At 44.6% G+C, this 17607-nt stretch overlaps 1 protein-coding gene and 1 long non-coding RNA gene across 5 annotated transcripts in view; one reads left to right on the forward strand and one right to left on the reverse strand.

Annotated features, from left to right (window-relative positions):
* Nucleotides 1-1624: 1624 nt before the first annotated feature.
* LOC123464453 lies at nucleotides 1625-7753 on the reverse strand. 2 transcript variants are annotated; one of them, XR_006639595.1, is made up of 4 exons: nucleotides 7615-7753; nucleotides 6972-7102; nucleotides 3526-3691; nucleotides 1625-1677 (listed from the first exon to the last, which is right to left on the reverse strand). It is a non-coding gene; the product is annotated as an uncharacterized LOC123464453 (long non-coding RNA). The 2 variants fall into 2 exon arrangements; XR_006639594.1 differs by lacking the exon at nucleotides 7615-7753 and adding an exon at nucleotides 7370-7602.
* The window catches only part of Uvssa (UV stimulated scaffold protein A), a 44505-nt gene continuing 34512 nt past the window's right edge, over nucleotides 7615-17607 (forward strand). Inside the window, exons 1-3 of one of the 3 annotated variants that reach the window (XM_045161650.1) lie at nucleotides 7615-7836; nucleotides 8286-8385; nucleotides 8487-8581. In XM_045161650.1, the coding sequence (XP_045017585.1) occupies nucleotides 8499-8581 (83 nt within the window). In that variant the 5' untranslated portion in view covers nucleotides 7615-7836; nucleotides 8286-8385; nucleotides 8487-8498. Of the gene's footprint in view, nucleotides 7913-8285; nucleotides 8386-8486; nucleotides 8582-17607 lie in introns of all 3 variants that reach the window. The other 2 variants (XM_045161648.1, XM_045161649.1) reach the window with 2 other exon arrangements.

Genomic DNA, 17607 nt, shown 5'->3' on the forward strand with positions numbered 1-17607 from the left:
GTTGAATAATCTGCTGTAATCCTGATGGGCTTGCTTTTGTAGGTAACTAGATTTTTCTCTCTAACTGCTTTCAGTATTTTTTCTTTGGTCTGTATGTTTGGAAGTTTGATTATAATATGTTTAGGAGAGGTTCTTTCCAGGTTTTGTCTGGCTGGGGTTCTAAAGGCTTCTTGTATCTGCATTGGCACCTCTTTCCCAAGTTGGGGGAAATTTTCTTCTATGATTTTGTTGAAGACGCCTAATATGCCTTTGGAGTGGAATTCTTCTTCTACTATGCCCTGAATTCTTATATTGGATCTTTTCATAGTGTCCCGAATAATTGAAATTCCTACTCATACTTTTCTATAAGTTTGTCTTTCTCTTTGTTGGACTGTATTAGATCTGCCACCTGGTCTTCTAGCTTAGATATTCTGTCCTCTCCCTCATCCATCCTACTGGTGAGATTTTCTACAGAGTTTTTTATTTCATTAACTGTGTTCTTCATTGCTAGTAATTCTGACTGGTTTTTCTTTATTATTTCTATTTCCTTATTTATGTCTTGTATTGCCTTCTTTATTTCATGAAATTGGTGTCCTGCATCTTCTTTGATTCCTTTGATTTCCTCTTTGATTCTTTTGATTTGTTCTTTGACTTCTTTGAACATATTTATAATCATTCTTTTGAACTCTTTCTCAGGCATTTCCTCTAACTCGTTCTCACTGGAGGACATTTCTGATGCATTAATACTTTTAGGTAGGTTTATATTGTCTTGCTTTTTAGTGTTTCTTGTGTTATAAATGTATATATTTTTGTATCTTGGATTAAGTGAATGCTTGGATTTTCTAGCTAGCTGAGTATTCTTAGCTGTATCAATTGATTTGATGTTATATATTTTCAGGGTAGGAGCTTAAGGTGTTAGGTGTGGCTCTTAAGACTCTCAGAGTATCTAAAAATGTGTTCCTAGGGGTTGAGTTTCCCTGCTATGGGAGTATTCAAGCAGGCTGAGTGGAGTAAAATACAGATAGATTCTAAAATTTAACTAAACACTGTACACATTCAATCAAAAACAGCCCCGAGTATGTATGCAAGAGTAGTTCTTATAACGACCAGATCCTCTATCAACAAAGACATTAAGATTTCTGGTCTGTTGAGGGATCCAAGTCAGCTTGCGACCAAGTGAGACCCTTCCCTGGTGCAATCCCAATTACCTTGGATGATTTTGGTCTCAGTCAAGTTGCTGCCTGGGTTGTCGGGCTGCTGTTCTGATTTCTGGAGCTGGGCACTGGCTTTTCCTGCGTGGCAAACTGAGCCTGGCAAGTGTGGCCCTGCAGATCAGCACCCTTGTTGCTGGAACTGCTGCTGCTAAAGCTGCCACTGCTGGGTCTGTAGCCACTGCTGCTGAAGCTGCTGCTGTTGGATCTGCCGCTGCTGCTGCCTGAGCTGCTACTGCTGGGGCTGCTGTTACCGGTGCTGGAGCCACTGATGTTGCTGCCGAACTCTGCTCCTGCTTGGGTCCCACTGTTGGCTCAAGTTGGCGTGGCCGGGTCCTGGGACCGCTGCTCTATTCGCTGGAGCTGGGCTCCGGCGGTGGGGGAGGGGAGGGAGCCGCAGCTGCTCTGGTTCTCTCTCTGCTCCACATGTTCTTCTATCTCGCAGTCTGCTCCTCCGTTGCTCACTGCCGCTCTCCCTTCACATTTCCTGAGTTGCAGAGAGTGATGGTGTGAGTGGAAGCTCCTGCACCTGGCTTTTCCTGCGGCTGGAGCCGAGCCTGGCGGCTTTCTGGTGCGCCCCGCCACAGTTGGCGGAGCTGCCAGTGCTGCTTTTGCTGGCCTGTGCGGGCTCTGGATGCTCTGGATCTCTTCTACTTCTCCGCTGCTGCTTCAATTTCCTATACACCTCACTTTTTAGTAAATGTGTGTATTTTGCTGAGTTTTTTTGGTCTTTTTTCCCCCCTAGGCTGCTTTGGCGTGGTACCTACACTGCCATCTTAACCAGAAGTTCCCTGATTTCTTTTTTTTTTATATAAATTTATTTATTTATTTATTTGAGAGCGACAGACACAGAGAGAAAGACAGATAGAGGGAGAGAGAGAGAATGGGCACGCCAGGGCTTTCAGCCTCTGCAAATGAACTCCAGACACGTGCGCCCCCTTGTGCATCTGGCTAACGCGGGACCTGGGGAACCGAGCCTCGAACCGGGGTCCTTAGGCTTCACAGGCAAGCGCTTAACCGCTAAGCCATCTCTCCAGCCCCCCTGATTTCTTTTTAATGATGAAAATTGGAGTATTCCAGGGTGAAGATGATTCTGCTATATGCCCTGCCTCTAATTGCTCTTGAACTGACGTTTGAGCAGCTATCAGTTTTTCCCGTGTCAAAGGCCACTGATCCACCCATACAGGATCATCATATTTCCAACAAATAGGCTCTGTGTGGGGCGGCACAGCCTGACCAGTGGCCACTAGGGGAAATACCCCAGCCCTTGATGATTTGCATTAGAAGCTACCTGAATAGGTAATGAGTCACCTTGTCCCCATTTTCCTAATCCCTTAGCAGACAAGTAAGCCTGTCTAAGCATTTGAGCAGTAACAACTTCATTAGGACTATTAACCCTTCAAAATGCTTCTCACTTAAATTTAAAGTTAATTTTGGATGTTCCTTACTGATAGCTTGAACCCAGTAAGCATCTGAGAAGTCAAATCCTTGAGACCCTAAACCCTGAACATTAGTGAGCCTTCCCATTCTTATCATTAGAAGGAGTAACAATTGAGCTATTCTCTGACCGGGCAATATTGTTTTTGGAGAAGACACCATAATTTTAAGTTCTCCTGTGAAATCTGCATCAATAACGCCAGGTGCTACTTGTAATCCCTGCATAGCACTGCTACTTCTTCCCAAGATCAAGCCTACACTGTCCTTTGGTAGTGGGCCACGTACTCCAGTAGGCAGTGCTTGAAATCCGACTTCTGGAGCCAATACTGTGTAGGTGGAGGAACTGAGGTCAAGTCCGGCAGTCCCTGGGGTGGCTTGGAGAAGGTGGGAGACGGGCTATAACTGGCTGTTTGAGGAACGAACTGAATTGCCCCATAAACTTGTCTTTGCAGGACCTGGGGCTGGCCCCTCCTCCCATTTCCCTGCTGCTGGATAATAGGGTTGCCATTGAGTTACAGGTGTCCCTTTTTCAGGACTTTGATTTCTAATTTCTTCAATAACATCTAGAGTGTGATTTAACATGTGTTTCACTAAACTTCCTTTTGTACCTGAATCCAAGGCATCCCTTATCAAAGACCATAAGGAAAAGGCAATTACTGGAACCTTATTAGGACCATGAGTTTGTCAAAAGACATTTAATTCTTTAACTACTTTATCCCAAGCATCTGAATCAAAATTTCCCTGCTCTATAAATCAAGGGCTCATTTTATTGACGAAATAAAAAAATTTGCTTAAAGAACTTGATATAATCCCAATTCCTTGTGCTTTTAAAATATCTTTTACTATAGCAATTAGCTCCTTTTTACTCTTTGCTTGTCCCATAACTCTGCCGACTTACTTTATTCCAGAAGACTGAGCAGGCGACCATGGTCCTCTTTTAAATTTTACTTTCTTCCACAGATCCCGAGTTGATGTTGGCGTTCCTCACTGAAGTCCCTTGTATTCAGGTCCCTTGTTCCAGGCACCATGATGTGCTGGCCTGCAGCATGAAGGTCGAAACAGACCTTGAAGGAGGGAGTGGGAATGAATCTGAGACAAGAACACAAGGAATGGACCCTTCCCAAGACAAGTTCTGATCAAGGCTCAGGTTTATTCAGGCAGACACAAGCTTATATACAGAAGATAGAACTTTCTCGACAATGCCTAAGTGCCTAAGGTCAGCTTCACCAGGGCCATGTGGTAACGCCCCTCTATCAGGTGCCTATGCTTTATGTTAAATAATCCCTTTGTAACTGGCATCATCTCACCTGGACTGCCTTCTCACCTAGGCTGTAGGATAAGGCCTTTGTGTTAAGAGATTAAAGACCAGCTGCAGCTTCCCTGCAGCTCCCGACATCAAGTAGTATGCCACTTCATGTAAGAATGACTCTTGGAATATACACTACTACCATTTTCCCCTTCAGTCATTTGAAGGCCATAATTTTTCCTGCCATGGCAAAGGTACTCCATGTGCATGCACCACCTTGTGTATGTGGCTTTGTGTGGGTACCCGAGTTCTTAGGCTTTGCAGGCAAATGCCTTAAACGCCGAGTTATCTCTCCAGCATGAGCTGTGATTTATTTTTTAAACACTGAAATCTTTTTTACCATGTTTTATCATTTTCAGGGTTCTTCATTCCTTCAGTAGCTCAAAGTCTGCATCTGATCTCATTTCCTCCAAAAGAAATGTCTTTGAGACATCTTTTGCACTGCCTGAATTTACTTGCTTCTATTCGAAGTTTTGCTGTTACTTCAGCTTTTATTATTTTTAATTTTTTGACAACTTCCATAATTGTAGATAATAAACAATGATAATTCCTCCTCCACTTTCCCCTTTACAAATCCACACTCCATCATATCCCCTCCCCCTCTCAATTGTTTTTTATTTTGAGGTCTTCTTTTCCTCCTATTATGAGGGTCCTGTGAGGTGGTACCAGACATTGCAAGGTCATAGAAATCCAGACTATTTTGCATCTGTAAGACTGCAATTGTTAGCAGTCCTACCCTTCCTTTGGCTTTAAATTTTAAAAAAAAATTAATTTACTTGAGAGAGAGAATGGGCATGCCAGGGCCTTCAGCCACTGCAAACAAACTCCAGGTGCATGTGCCACCTGGCTTATGTGTATCCTGGAGAATAGAACCTGGGTCCTTTGGCTTTGTAGGCAAGTGCCTTAACAACTAAGACATCTCTCTAGGCCTTACCTCAGCTTTAAAAAAATAGTTTATATGTTTATTAGATGGGGGGTAGAGAGAGAGAGATTGGGCATGCCAGGGCCCCTAGCCACTACAAGTGAATTCCAAATACATCAGCCACCTTGTGCATCTGGCTTATGTAGGTTCTGGGGTACTGAACCTGGGTCCTTAGGCTTTGCAGGCAAGCGCCTTTTAACCACTAAACCATCTCTCCAGCCCGCACCTAAGCTTGAAAATATTTTTTTTATTTGTGAGCACACACACAGATAGAGAGGAGACAGAGAAAGTAAGAGACAGACAGACACACTGGGCATTCCAGGACCTCCTGCCACTTCAAGTGAATTCCAGATGTGTGTGCCACTTCACACATCTGATTTTACATGGGTACTGGGGAATCAAACTTGGGACATCAAGATCTGTAAGCAAGCACATTTAACTAACCGCTGAGCCATCTCCCTAGGCCTCATTTCAACTTTTGAAGGCTGTCTAGCTGCATGTCCATACTAGACCAAGACCAGCCCCAAACACCTCTCATTTTACTGCTTTTAGCAAAGTTCTATTTCAGTTTGCACTCTTTTTTTTTTCATTTGTCTAAAAATTTGTGGTTTCTTATCTTTTAAACCTTATAATGTGCCTTTTCCCTTTGACTGCTTTTGTAATTTCTTTCTTCATAACTTGGTTATGGTACTTATTAGTTCTGCCTTTGTGCTTTGTATTTATGCTACTTGGGTTGCAGTTGGTTTTCTTTTAGACAGTCTTGTTTTGTCCAGGCTGGCCTCAGGCAATCTTCCTGCCTCAGCTTGCAAAGTAACTGAGATGACAGGTACATATGCTAGGCCTACCTTCAGGGTTTTTAAAAAATGTATTTATTTGCAGAGAGGTGGGAATGAGAATATGAGAATGAGAATAAGCGTGCCAGGGCCTAGGATCATTGCAAACATTTGCCAGACACATGTGCCACGTTGTGCATCTGCCTTTACATGGGTACTGGGGAACTGAGCCCAGGCCATCAGGCTTTGCAAGCAAGTACCTTTAACTACTGAACCATCTTTCTGGCCCCAGGGTTTTGTTGTTGTTGTTTAGCAAACTAATTTTCACCACCGTTCAGCTTGGATTTCTGGTTTTACTCAACCTTCAACAGACATTGAGTACCTACTGTGTTTGGCATCAGGAAACAAAACAGACCTCTGTTCTCAAGGTGCACACTAGGCAGAAAAAGCAAACATCTCAGTAACAGAAGCTTGTAACTGCTATGGGGAAACAGAGGAATTGAGTGGGGTGTTGTTACAGCAAGAAGCTAGAGGTCACAGCCAGAGGAGCCCCGTGCAAAGTATGGAGGACTTTCCAGGCAGAACATACAGTTCCACAGGTTGGCAAGACCAGGAAAGTAAGGTTGGGCTTTGCTCTAAGATGAATCTGTCCTGAAGTACTCTGGCTGCTATTTAGCCAGTGGACTCAAGTACAAGGCCATTGTAGTGACCCCACTGAGGATGCAGGTGCTTAGAGCTGGCAGTGGTCACAAGGTGGTAGGAAGTGCTAAGATCCCAGACACAGTGTAAAGTGAGGGCTGTGGTATTCTCAGGTTGAACGCAGGGTGAGAGAAAAAGTGCAGCTGGCTCCTCACCCACCCAGGTGTAAAAAAAGGATGGATGCCCAAGCGCGGGTGTGGTGTCAAGCTTGGGGCCCAACAGATAGGCACAAACAGCATGGTTTAGTGGATAAGGAAAAATGAAGCACAGGGCAAGGCAAGTCTAGAAATTTGACTGCAAAAAGGAGTTGGCTAAGCCAGATGCACAAAAGGGGGCAGAGGTGCATGCATCTGAAGTTTGTTTGCAGTGGCTGGAGGCCCTGGTGTGCCCATTCTCTCTCTGCCTCTTTCTCTCTCAAATAAATAAATTAGTTAATTAAAACAAAACAAAACAACAACAAAAAAAGCTGAGCGAGAGGTTGGTTAGGGAAAGCTGTGAGGAGGGCCACACAATGTGGTCCAGAAAAACAAGACCACACAGCAGGTCACTGGGAACTTGCTGGGGGGCTGCCCTGTGGGTGGGAAGGTGAGGAGGGAGGGTTAACAAGGAAGGTCGGAAAAACAGCGGGCTGAGGAAGGACTAACTCGGGAGACCAGGGCGAGTGGCGGCGGATGAGGTCACAGGCAGCAGCGAGGGGCCATCAAGGGCCAGTAGAGTGGACAGGGAGCAGAAATGCAGTCACCACGTGGGCAGGAGTGGAGACACTGATCTTTTCCTAGGGGGAAAAAAACACTGCTGCATTGAGGTGTACACTTTCAAATACCCGGTCACTATAACCACCCACCCAGAACGTGCTTCACCCCAGAAGCAGCCCTGCACCAAGCGTCCTGAGACCGGGCGATCACCGTTCACCTGATGCAAGCGCTGCGCTCGGAACCTACTCAGGCTCGGGGAGGGGTCAAACCCACTCTGGAAGAGGAGCCCGGCGTGGGCAGCATCTCTCCGAGACCCCTGATTCCCCACCTGGGCCGCCCTCACCAACCTACAGGCGTAGACCCCAGATCTGAGAGCTTCCTGGCAGCCAAGGCGCTGAGACCCAGCTAGAAACTTCTTTCTGGGCTTCAGTTTCCCGGCCACTCGCCAGGCGGCGTCAAGCTCCGGATCCCTGCATTCGCGGCCCCTTTAAGAACTTGCTGCGCCCTCCCGACTTCTTTTTCCTGGAGCCCAGTCCTCCTAGGTCTTCGCCGCGCCGCCTCACTGAGAGCGCGTCTGCGTCACCCCGCTGACCTCGGTTACGTCCTAACGCCTGCGCCGCGCAGCCACTCCGGCCAGTGAAGAGAAGGAGCGGGGCCTCGGCCGGAAGTAGCGGGCCGGAGGCGTTGGCGTTGTGCCGACCTTCCCTATTGAGCCGCCCGGACTGCCCGAGTCAATGGCTGCAGGGTTGCGGGCACGTGACAGGGCGGAGCCTCTGCCGGAAGGGGTGGACTGCGTGAGTGACCGCGTTCCACGGTAGGTTCCGCAATGGCGGCGTAGGCCTGCGGGGTCTTGCAGGCTGTCCCTGGGGTCGCCGAGGCGGCAGGTAGCGGTGAGTGTGTTGGACGCGGGCGGCGATCGGCAAAAATCTCAGCCTCGGACCTCGGGCCTGTCGCCGGAAACCTGCTCGACTAGCTACGAAGACCGGCTTAATTTAGTGACGTTTGTACCCGTAACACATCGGTGCCGGTGCGGGGAAGTCTTCCCCACTCACTCAGATGTAGACCGGCCAAGACAGTTTCATCTTAAGAACTTTACCACTAAAGGCCTTGTAGAACCCCCCAATTGTATTGAATTGTCCTTTCTTTGGGCGGCACTCCACTGCCCTCTCCGCAGTCCCCAGTATTTGGACGGCCAGCAAACTTGGTTGATAAATATGAAGAACTGGATTGCTAACTCAGCATATCTGTGTCCTTCATTTCTAGATATGGATCAGAAACTGTCAAAGTTGGTGGAAGAGCTCACAACTTCAGGTGAACTCCAACTGAATCCTCAGAAAATGAAGGAACTAAAGAAAACTTGCAAGTATGTACTTAGATTCAGTACTCGGTAACTGACCCAGTGATCCCCCACACCCTGGAGATTGTGGGGTTGCCTGAAGCCCAGACCTCTGCCCTTCTGCATAGGTCAATCATCCCATGCCTTCTCCACCTGGAAAGGAACCACCAAAACAGCTAGACATGGTGTCCCATGCCTGTGATCTCAGCACTCCAGAGCTGAGGTAGGAGGATCTTGAGTTCCAGACTTGGCTACATACTGAGACACTGTCTCAAAAACTTAGAGCCAGGCGTGGTGGCGCACGCCTTTAATCCCAGCACTTGGGAGGCAGAGGTAGGAGGATCGCCGTGAGTTCGAGGCTACCCTGAGACTACATAGTGAATTCCAGGTCAGCCTGAGCCAGAGTGAGACCCTACCTCGAAAAACCAAAAAAAAAAAAAAAAAACCTCAAAGATGGAGGGGGCTGGGGATGGCTTAGTGATTAAGGCATTTGCCAACAAAGCCAAAGGACCCTGGTTTGATTCCCCAGGACCCATATTAGCCATGATGTACTAGGGGACGCATGCGTCTGGAATTTATTTGCAGAGGCTAGAAGCCTTGGCCGGCCCATGCTCTCTCCCCTCTTACTCTATCAAGTAAAATAAATAAATAAAAATAAAATTTAAAAACCCTCAAAAATGGAGATGGGGAGATGGCGCACTGATAAGAATGTTTGCCTCACAATCATGTTTGCCTCAGTTCCATCCCCAGCACCCATGTAATAAGCTAGTCATGGCCATATGTGCCTGTAACCCTGGTCTTTGGAGTGGGGTTGTGGGGGATCCAGGCTGGCTGATCAACCAGTCTGACCTAAAAACAAACAAACAGACAAAAAAAACCTGTGAGTTCAGTGAGAGACTGTCTTAAGGAAACAATGTGGTAGAATGATAGAGGAGAATACCCACCATTCTCCACGCTTGTGCATACATGCTCCCGGGGTGCCTGCTTCTGCACATGCAAAGCAAAAAACAAAAACAAGCCCAAAGAAGCTGGGTGTGGTGGCGCACACCTTTAATCCCAGCATTTAGGAGGCAGAGGTAGGAGGATTGCTGTGAGTTCAAGGCCACCCTGAGACTACATAGTGAATTACAGATCAGTCTGGGCTAGAGGGAGACCCTACCTCAAAAAACAAAACAAAAAAGTCCAAAGAACCAGCCAGGGAGTTCTGGGACCTCTTCTTGACCAAGCCTGTAGTGGTGGCTTTGAAGGACAGCTGTTCTGGGGCTGGGGTCTCAGTGAAGGTGGTAAATCAGGAATGAATCAGACCCTGAGCTTGGTGACTGATCATTCCTGTGTTTCTGCACAAGCCCTGAGTTATCCATTAAGGCAGAGAAAAATATTAGAGAGAAGTGTTTACCCAAGGCACCTTGATTGGTATCTGTGCTTGTTTGGGGATTTTATTAGAAACCTCAGGCAGCTTCATGCTTCCAGGGTAGCCATCTTTAGAGCTGAGGCCTACCTACTTGTTGGAAGGGGGGACATTGTCCCTTATAGTGTGGCTTCCCTCTTTGCACAGGGGGAAACCCTGCTGAGAACTCCATTAAGGACAGTTCTTTTCTAGTGTCTGGTTTCCCATAGCTATGGCAAGTGTTGCTCTTTTGGAATCCTCCCCTCTCTCTTTTATTCATTCATGTATTTTTTTTAAGGAATAGACTTTTTAATAATTTTATTTATTTGTTTATTTTGAGAGAGATTGAGAGAGAATGAATGGTGTACCAGGACCTGTAGCTGCTGCAAACAGAATCCAGACACATGTGCCACCTTGTGCATATGGCTTATATGAGTCGTGAGGAAGCAAACCTAGTTCCTTTGGTTTTGTAGGCAAGCACCTTAACCACTAAGCTATCTCTCCAGCCCATATTTTTATTTTTATTTTATTTTTTTATAATTATTTTTTATTAACAACTTCCATGATTGTAAACAATATCCCATGGTAATAGCCTCCCTCCTCCCACTTTCCCCTTTGAAACTCCACTCTCCATCATATCCCCTCCCCTCTCAATCAGTCTCTCTTTTATTTTGATGTCATGTTCTTTTCCTCCTATTATGATGGTCTTGTGTACGTAGTGTCAGGCACGGTGAGGTCATGGATATCCAGGCCATTTTATGTCTGGAGGAGCACGTTGTAGGAGTCCTACTCTTCCTTTGGCTCTTACATTCTTTCCGCCATCTCTTCCTCAATGGACCCTGAGCCTTGGAAGGTGTGATAGAGATATTGCAGTGGTGAGCACTTCTCTGTCAATTCTTCCGTGCACCATGATATCTTCTGAGTCATTCCAAGGTCACTGCCATCAGAAAAGAGAAGGTTCTCTACCAAAAGAGAGTAGCATTAATATATGGGTATGAACATTAAGAGAAGTGCTTACTGGACAGTTTGATGAGCATAACATATACATTTAGCCAGACAGCAGCAGACATTACACTCCTAGGGCTCATAACTACCCCTGTTGTAGGTTTTCAGTATCAGGAATGTATTCCCTCCCCTGGAGTGGACCTCTAGTCCAATTAGAGGGCACATGACAGATGTGCCACTATTGCACCCATTGGCTCATTTGGCCTGGGTGGCCAAATATAAAGCATGCAGTGTCCACTGTTGAGTATCTTCACTGGTGCTTTCTCTCTCTCCCATTGACTTGCATGCAGAATGACCTTCCAGCTTTCTGTCAGCTGGTCTACAAGGAGGAGGTTATCAGTTCAGTTCCAGCAGGATTTCTCAGTGACCTTGCAGCCCAAATATGTGGAGTCTTCAGCAGTAGGGTCTTACCATCTATTCCTGGTGGGAAACCAAGGGCCTTGGCAATGGCCTGTAATGTTTTGGGGGCATCAGGGACCTCCCTGGCCAACAACTCACTGGAAAGTATCCCATCCCTGGCACTGAACAATTTAAAAAACTACTTACAAGCTAGGCATAGTGGCACACGCCTTTAATCCCAGCACTTGGGAGGCTGAAGTAGTAGGATCACCATGATATCCAGGTCACCCTGAGAATACAAAATGAATTCCAGGTCAGCCTGGGCTAGAGCGAGACCCTACCTCAAAAAACTAAAGCCAAAACCAAACAAAAAACTAGTTACTAGAGAGAGAAAGAGAATGAACACATGGGTGTGCCAGGACCTCTTGCCCCTGCAAATGAACTATAGATGTATGTGTCACTTTGTGTATCTGGCTTTATGTGGGTACTGGGGAATCAAACCTAGGCTGTCAGGCTTTGCAACAAATACCTTTATCCACTGAGCCATCTCCCAGCCCCCCGCCCTTTTTATTTTTATTTAGTTATATATTCAGGAGATTTTTGTATGTGTGCGGGAGGTGTGGAGGTCAGAGGTTGACATTGGTGTCTTTCTCAATCACTTTCCACTTTATTTTTTGAGACAGGATCTTTTGCTAAACCAGCATCTCACTGATTCAGCTAGGCTAGCTAGCTAGCAAACCTCAGAGATTTCTTGTCTGTCTCCATAGTGCTGGGATTATAGGCATGCATCACCATGTATGCTTGAGAATTTAACTAAGGTCCTCATGCTTGTTCAGCAAGTATTTTATCCACTGAGCTGTCTCTAGCCTGTCTTTTTTTTTTTTTTCTTTTAAAGACAGGATCATGTATTCCATGATTTATTATATACTGAACTTCAGATCACCCTGGTACTATCTCCAGAGTGCTGGAATTGCAGGCATGCACCACATGCCACCATGCCAGTTTTATGTGGCACTGGAGATTAAACACAGAGCTGCTTGCGTGCAAGGCAAACACTTGCCAACTGAGTCTATATCCCCAGGTCCTAGAATCTTTTTCTGCCTGTGATTCCTCTCAGGAAGCAGGTACTTGCTTGCCTGGGAACATATATTATTTTCCAGGGTTAACAGTTCTTGTGCCTGTAATCACTTCTGTGTCTTTTGGACTACCTCTATTTTATCTCTGTTGTTGAAAATGCCCAAAGCTGAATTTAAAAGCTAACTTGGGGCTGGAGAGATGGCTTAGCTGTTAAGGTGCTTGCCTGCAAAGCCAAAGGCTCAGTTTGATTCCCCAGGACCCATGTAAGCCAGATGTACAAGGGAGCACATGCATCTGGAGTTAATTTGCAGTGGCTGGAAGCTCTGGTGCACCCATTCATTCTCTCTCTTTTCTCTCTCTGCCTATTTCCCTCTCTCAAATAAATAAATAAAAATAAAAGCTAACTTGGAGTGTCTGGAGTACTACTGCCTGTTTTTGTAGCTTCTTTCTAATGTCTGGAGCAGATTTACTGATAAGTATCTAGCAATAGCTGACCTCAGGATTTAAAAATATTCTTTAGACCCGAGAGTGGTGGCGCATGCCTTTAATCCCAGCCCTTGGGAGGCAGAGGTAGGAGGATTGATGTGAGTTCAAGGCTACCCTGAGACTGCATAGTGAATTCCAGGTCACCCTTGGCTAAAGTGAACCCCCCCAAAAATAATCTTTAATTATAGCACATTTAATCATATACATGTCACCTTTTTAAACAAAGTTTTTATCTTTATAAAGCTGCTGTTTCATTTTTTTATAATGAAACCCAGCCCTTTTTTTTTTATTTGAGAGTGACAGACAGAGAGAGAAAGAGGCAGATAGAGAGAGAGAATGGGTGCATCAGGGCCTTCAGCCACCGCCAACGAACTCCAGGCGCGTGCGCCCCCTTGTGCATCTGGCTAATGTGGGTCCTGGGGAATCGGGCCTCAAACTGGGTTCCTTAGACTTTACAGGTAAGCACTTAACCACTAAGCCTTCTCTCCAGCCCCAAACCCAGCATTTTTGATACTTATTTATTTATTTGAGAGAGAGACAATGAGGCAGCTAGAGAGAGAATGGGCATGCCAGGGCCTCCAGCTACTGCAAATGAATTCCAGATAATGTGTCACCTGTGCATCTGGCTTTCATGGGTCCTGGGGAATCGAACCTGGGTCCTTAGGTTTCACAGGTAAGTAAGTGCCTTAACTGCTAAGCTATTTCTCCAGCCCCTTTTTGTTCAGACCTTTTGTTATGTGCATAAGCTTTCTTGTTTTGTCTTTAATTTTTTCCATTTCCATTTAGGAACAACTCTTTACCCTTGGATAAACTAATTTGCCACCTAAAGTCTTTTCTCATCTTTAGAAACATTTGCTTTTATTGAAATATTTTTTTAAACCAAAAATATATTTCATATTTATAACTTTTCATACCTTTTTTTACTAGATGGTCTTTGTCTTTAGAAAGCATTTCTTTCCTAATAAAGTAACTATATCCCAATGAAAATATTTCTGGTGGTCTTGTCTTGACTTGGTACTTCCAGGTGCTTGGTATCTTATTCACAGATTTGAAAAATACACGCGAGTACGGACTTTTACTTAATGGCACGGCACAGGGTAAACAAAGTGTGAGGGATCAGTAGGCTCAACTAGGTCGCTTTAGAGTGTTAGGCAACCTCTCCATGCTTTCTTTGAGGGTCCAGGAGGAAGAGTTGGTTACTAGGAGTGGGGTATAGATGGCTTTCTGGTTTGACTGACAAGCTTGGGTTATATAAATAAGCCTTTGTTCACTTCTCATGTCTTTTCCTGAGATGCACCTGACTTTAATCATACACATGCCCAATGATGTGCAAGCATAGGGTGGTATATAGGGGAATTTTCCCTAAAAGTTCATTGTGAGGACACAGTTTTCCCTACTGTGCATTTACCTAAGACCAGATCTGGTGTGATCTGCCCATTGCTAATAGTTCCAGGATGTATTTGAGTAGAAATCACAAGGAGTTACTGGCATAGAATTGGCATTGTTTTGTTTGGAACACACAGTGTTAATGTCCTTGGAACATTTTTATTTTCCTTTTAAAGACAAAGTAAAAGTCTGGCATGTTAGTTGGGTATGGTGGCACACACCTTTAATCCCAACACTCAGGAGGCAGAGGTAGGAGGATCGCTGTGAGTTCGAGGCCACCCTGAGACTCCATAGTGAATTCCAGGTCAGCCTGGGCTAGAGCAAAACCCTACCTTGAAAAACCAAAAGCAAAGAAGAAAAAAGTCTGGCATCTTTATTTTGTGTTTTTCTCATTTCCTTTAGATTACTTGTCCAAATGAATAAATTTTAACAAACTTTTCTTTCTTTTTACTTATTTGAGAGAGAAGAGGGAAGGGAGAAGAAGAGGGAAAGGGAAACCATAGGTGCATCAAAGCCTCTTGCTGTTGCATACAAACTCCAGATGCATGTGCTACTTTGTGTATCTGGCTTGATGTGGGTGGCTGGGGAATTGGACCTTGGCCTGTAGGCTTTATAAGCAAGTGCCTTTAACTGCTGCTGAGGTATCTCCCTAGGCTTGTGAGTAAATTTTAAGGTGCTTTTTGTAAGCCTCTAAGCAGGCTGAGCAGAAAGTAACAGCTTGGTTTAAAAAATACTTAAATTGGTTGTGTTGGCACATGTCTTTAATCTCAGCACTCAGGAGGCTGAGGTAGGAGGATCATGTGAGTTTGAGGCCAGCCTGCACTACATAGTGAGTTCCAGGTTAGCCTAGGCTAGAGTGAAACACTACCTTAAAAAAATAAAATAAGAAATTACCTTTCTTACCTCTTCTTTGGACCCTGTCTGGAGTCACATATTAAAAAAAAAAATTAAATTACTCCCCCCTGCTTAGTTCCAGATTTTGAGAGTTTGCTTAAATGTCCATATGCTTGCTAAACTTGGCTAAGGTAAGGACCTTGAGCTCCTTGTATTTCTAAGGAGGCATTAGCAGGGGCTTAGGGGAGAAGAGCACAGGTGAATAGACAATAACTCCTGTTTCATAATGCCATGAATGCAAATTCAAAATCATCCTAAAATGTTTATATTCACATATGTATACATATATATCTTAAATTAGGCATGCCTAGAACAATAATTTTTGTATGCAGGAAGTTAAAGCATGAGTGAAAATGAAGTGACCACAGATTTACCAAGTTATTTTCAGAAGCAGGTTGAGTTTTGCCCCATACTGTTATAGACAACACACCTCACATAATTACTTTAAATCAGAGTGTGCTCAGTAAAAACAACAGTGACTACCACTATATCTTTGAGATGTAAGAAAGATTGGATGAAAGCAAAAAAGGTCAAAAACTGAAGCTTGTTACATAGACTAAGGTTAATATATTTCCCTGTATAAAAGGTAAATGGGAGGGGTGACCTGAGGTAACCTTAGTTTTCTAAAATAGGACAGGATTTCTCCCTCCTTTCCTCTTTTTCTCTCAGTCTCTATCTCTTCTTTCTAAATCTCTCCTTTCTCTTGACAGGATCTCTAGCTTGGCTGGCCTCTAACTTTTTTTTTTTAATGTATTTATTTGCAAGGAGAGAATGAATGGACATGCCAGGTCCTCTTGCCATTGCAAATGAACCCCAGATGCATGTACCAGTTTGTATATCTGGCTTTACATTGGTACTAGGGAGTTGAACCTGGACCATCTGGCTTTACAAGAAAGTGCCTTTAACTGCTAAGCCATCTCTCCAGCCCATGGCCTCTAAATGACCTCCAACTTTGTATAAGGTAGAAGGTGACCTTGGACATCTTGTGTCTACCTGTTGGGATTGCAAGTATGCACCACCATGCCAAAGTTGATGTAGTACTGGGGATTAAACCCAGGTTCCTGCATGTACTAGGCAAGCACATTACTGACTGAACTGTATTTTCAGCCTTTGCTTCCTTTATTGACTGGTCTTTCTGAATTTACCATAATTAACAGGTTTCTCTTTATTATTATTTTTTAAATTTTTAAATGTTTATTTATTTATTTATTTGAGAGTCAGAGACAGACAGAGAGATGGGCACACCAGGGCCTCTAGCCACTGCAAACAAACTCCAGACACATGTGCCACCTTGTGCATCTGGCTTAACGTGGGTCCTTTGGCTTTGCAGGCAAACACCTTAACCGCTAAGCCATCCCTCCAGCCCAACAGGTTTCTTTTTTTAAAAAAAAAATATTTAGTTAAGAGAATAGGTATGAGGAACAAACTCCAGATATATGCATCACTTTGTGCATCTGATTTTATGTGTGTAGTGGGGAATTGAACCTAGGTTATCAGGCTTTTCAAGTGAGTACCTTTAACTGCTAAGCCATCTCTCCAGCCCGTATACGTTAGTTAATACACATTTTCATCACTTTATCATTAGCCTATGCCCCTGTGTCCCTGCTGGGGTATTGTAATCATAAGCAATGGGTTCCTCATCTGGGAGAGTCTTCCCTAAAGGTTGCCATCAGTGGAATTTTGAGTAAATAATCCATTTGCATATCTCCTTGCTTTCTCTGAGAGCTTCAGGGGTACACCAAGTAGTCAGGACCCAGTATTAATTTTTCTGTCCTTTGCCAAACCTCCTATCACCCAGCCTTTATTGGAGCAGAGGTCTTACGGTAAAATATTAGCCTCATTTTCTTTAGGTTCTCAGGATCAGACATTTCGATTCTTGAGGATGCACTGTAGCAAAGGAAACTGAGGGTGTATTCTGAGGAGAGACAAGAAATGGAGGGCCTCTGGAGAAGAAGAGGTACCTGGGCCACATGTAGAACACTCAAGACCTAACAGGTCCCCTAATTCTGTTATGCCACTGTGCACCCCTAATAGGACCAGCAGAGTCTCATCAGAGGTAGAAACTGCTTTGAATGCCCAACTGTTCTGGGCTTACGTATCCCCAGCAAGGGTTGAACCATTTAGTACTGTTGTCTTTCCAGGGACCATGCCCTGCAGTGACTTTCCTAGAATGGGGGTGAAAATCCATGTTAAGGACATATTTCTCTAAGCCCTAGTTGAAACGCTATCTCCTAAGAGTCCTAAAAAGGCCCAAGGAGCTAAGATCTTTAAAGATTTTTTGGGTCTGTAGTTCATTTGCGGTGGTAGGAGGCACTGTTGTGCCCATTCTCTCTCTCTTGAATAGTTATTAAACTTCTTATTTGAAAAATTTCATACATGTACATAATATATTGATCATAATCCCCTGATTTATGTTCCCCCATCTCCCTACCCCTTCCACTGAACCCCTTCTTTCCAACTAGTCTATTGTGTGTTTTGATGTAATTTTTTTCCTGTCTTCCATGATCCGTGATGAAATGTTGATGGGCCCAATACTGTGCAGGTCGTGACAGCTGCTGTGTGGTCATGAGCACAATGGTCACTTCATGTCCAAAAGACTGTTCCTAAGTGCTCCTTTCTGCTCCTCCCCATCCTTTGGGTCAACATTCTTCCACCTCTTCAATGTTCCCTGAGCC

This window comes from Jaculus jaculus, chromosome 11 (genome assembly GCF_020740685.1).
Source record: "Jaculus jaculus isolate mJacJac1 chromosome 11, mJacJac1.mat.Y.cur, whole genome shotgun sequence".
NCBI classification, from domain to species: Eukaryota; Metazoa; Chordata; class Mammalia; order Rodentia; family Dipodidae; genus Jaculus; species Jaculus jaculus.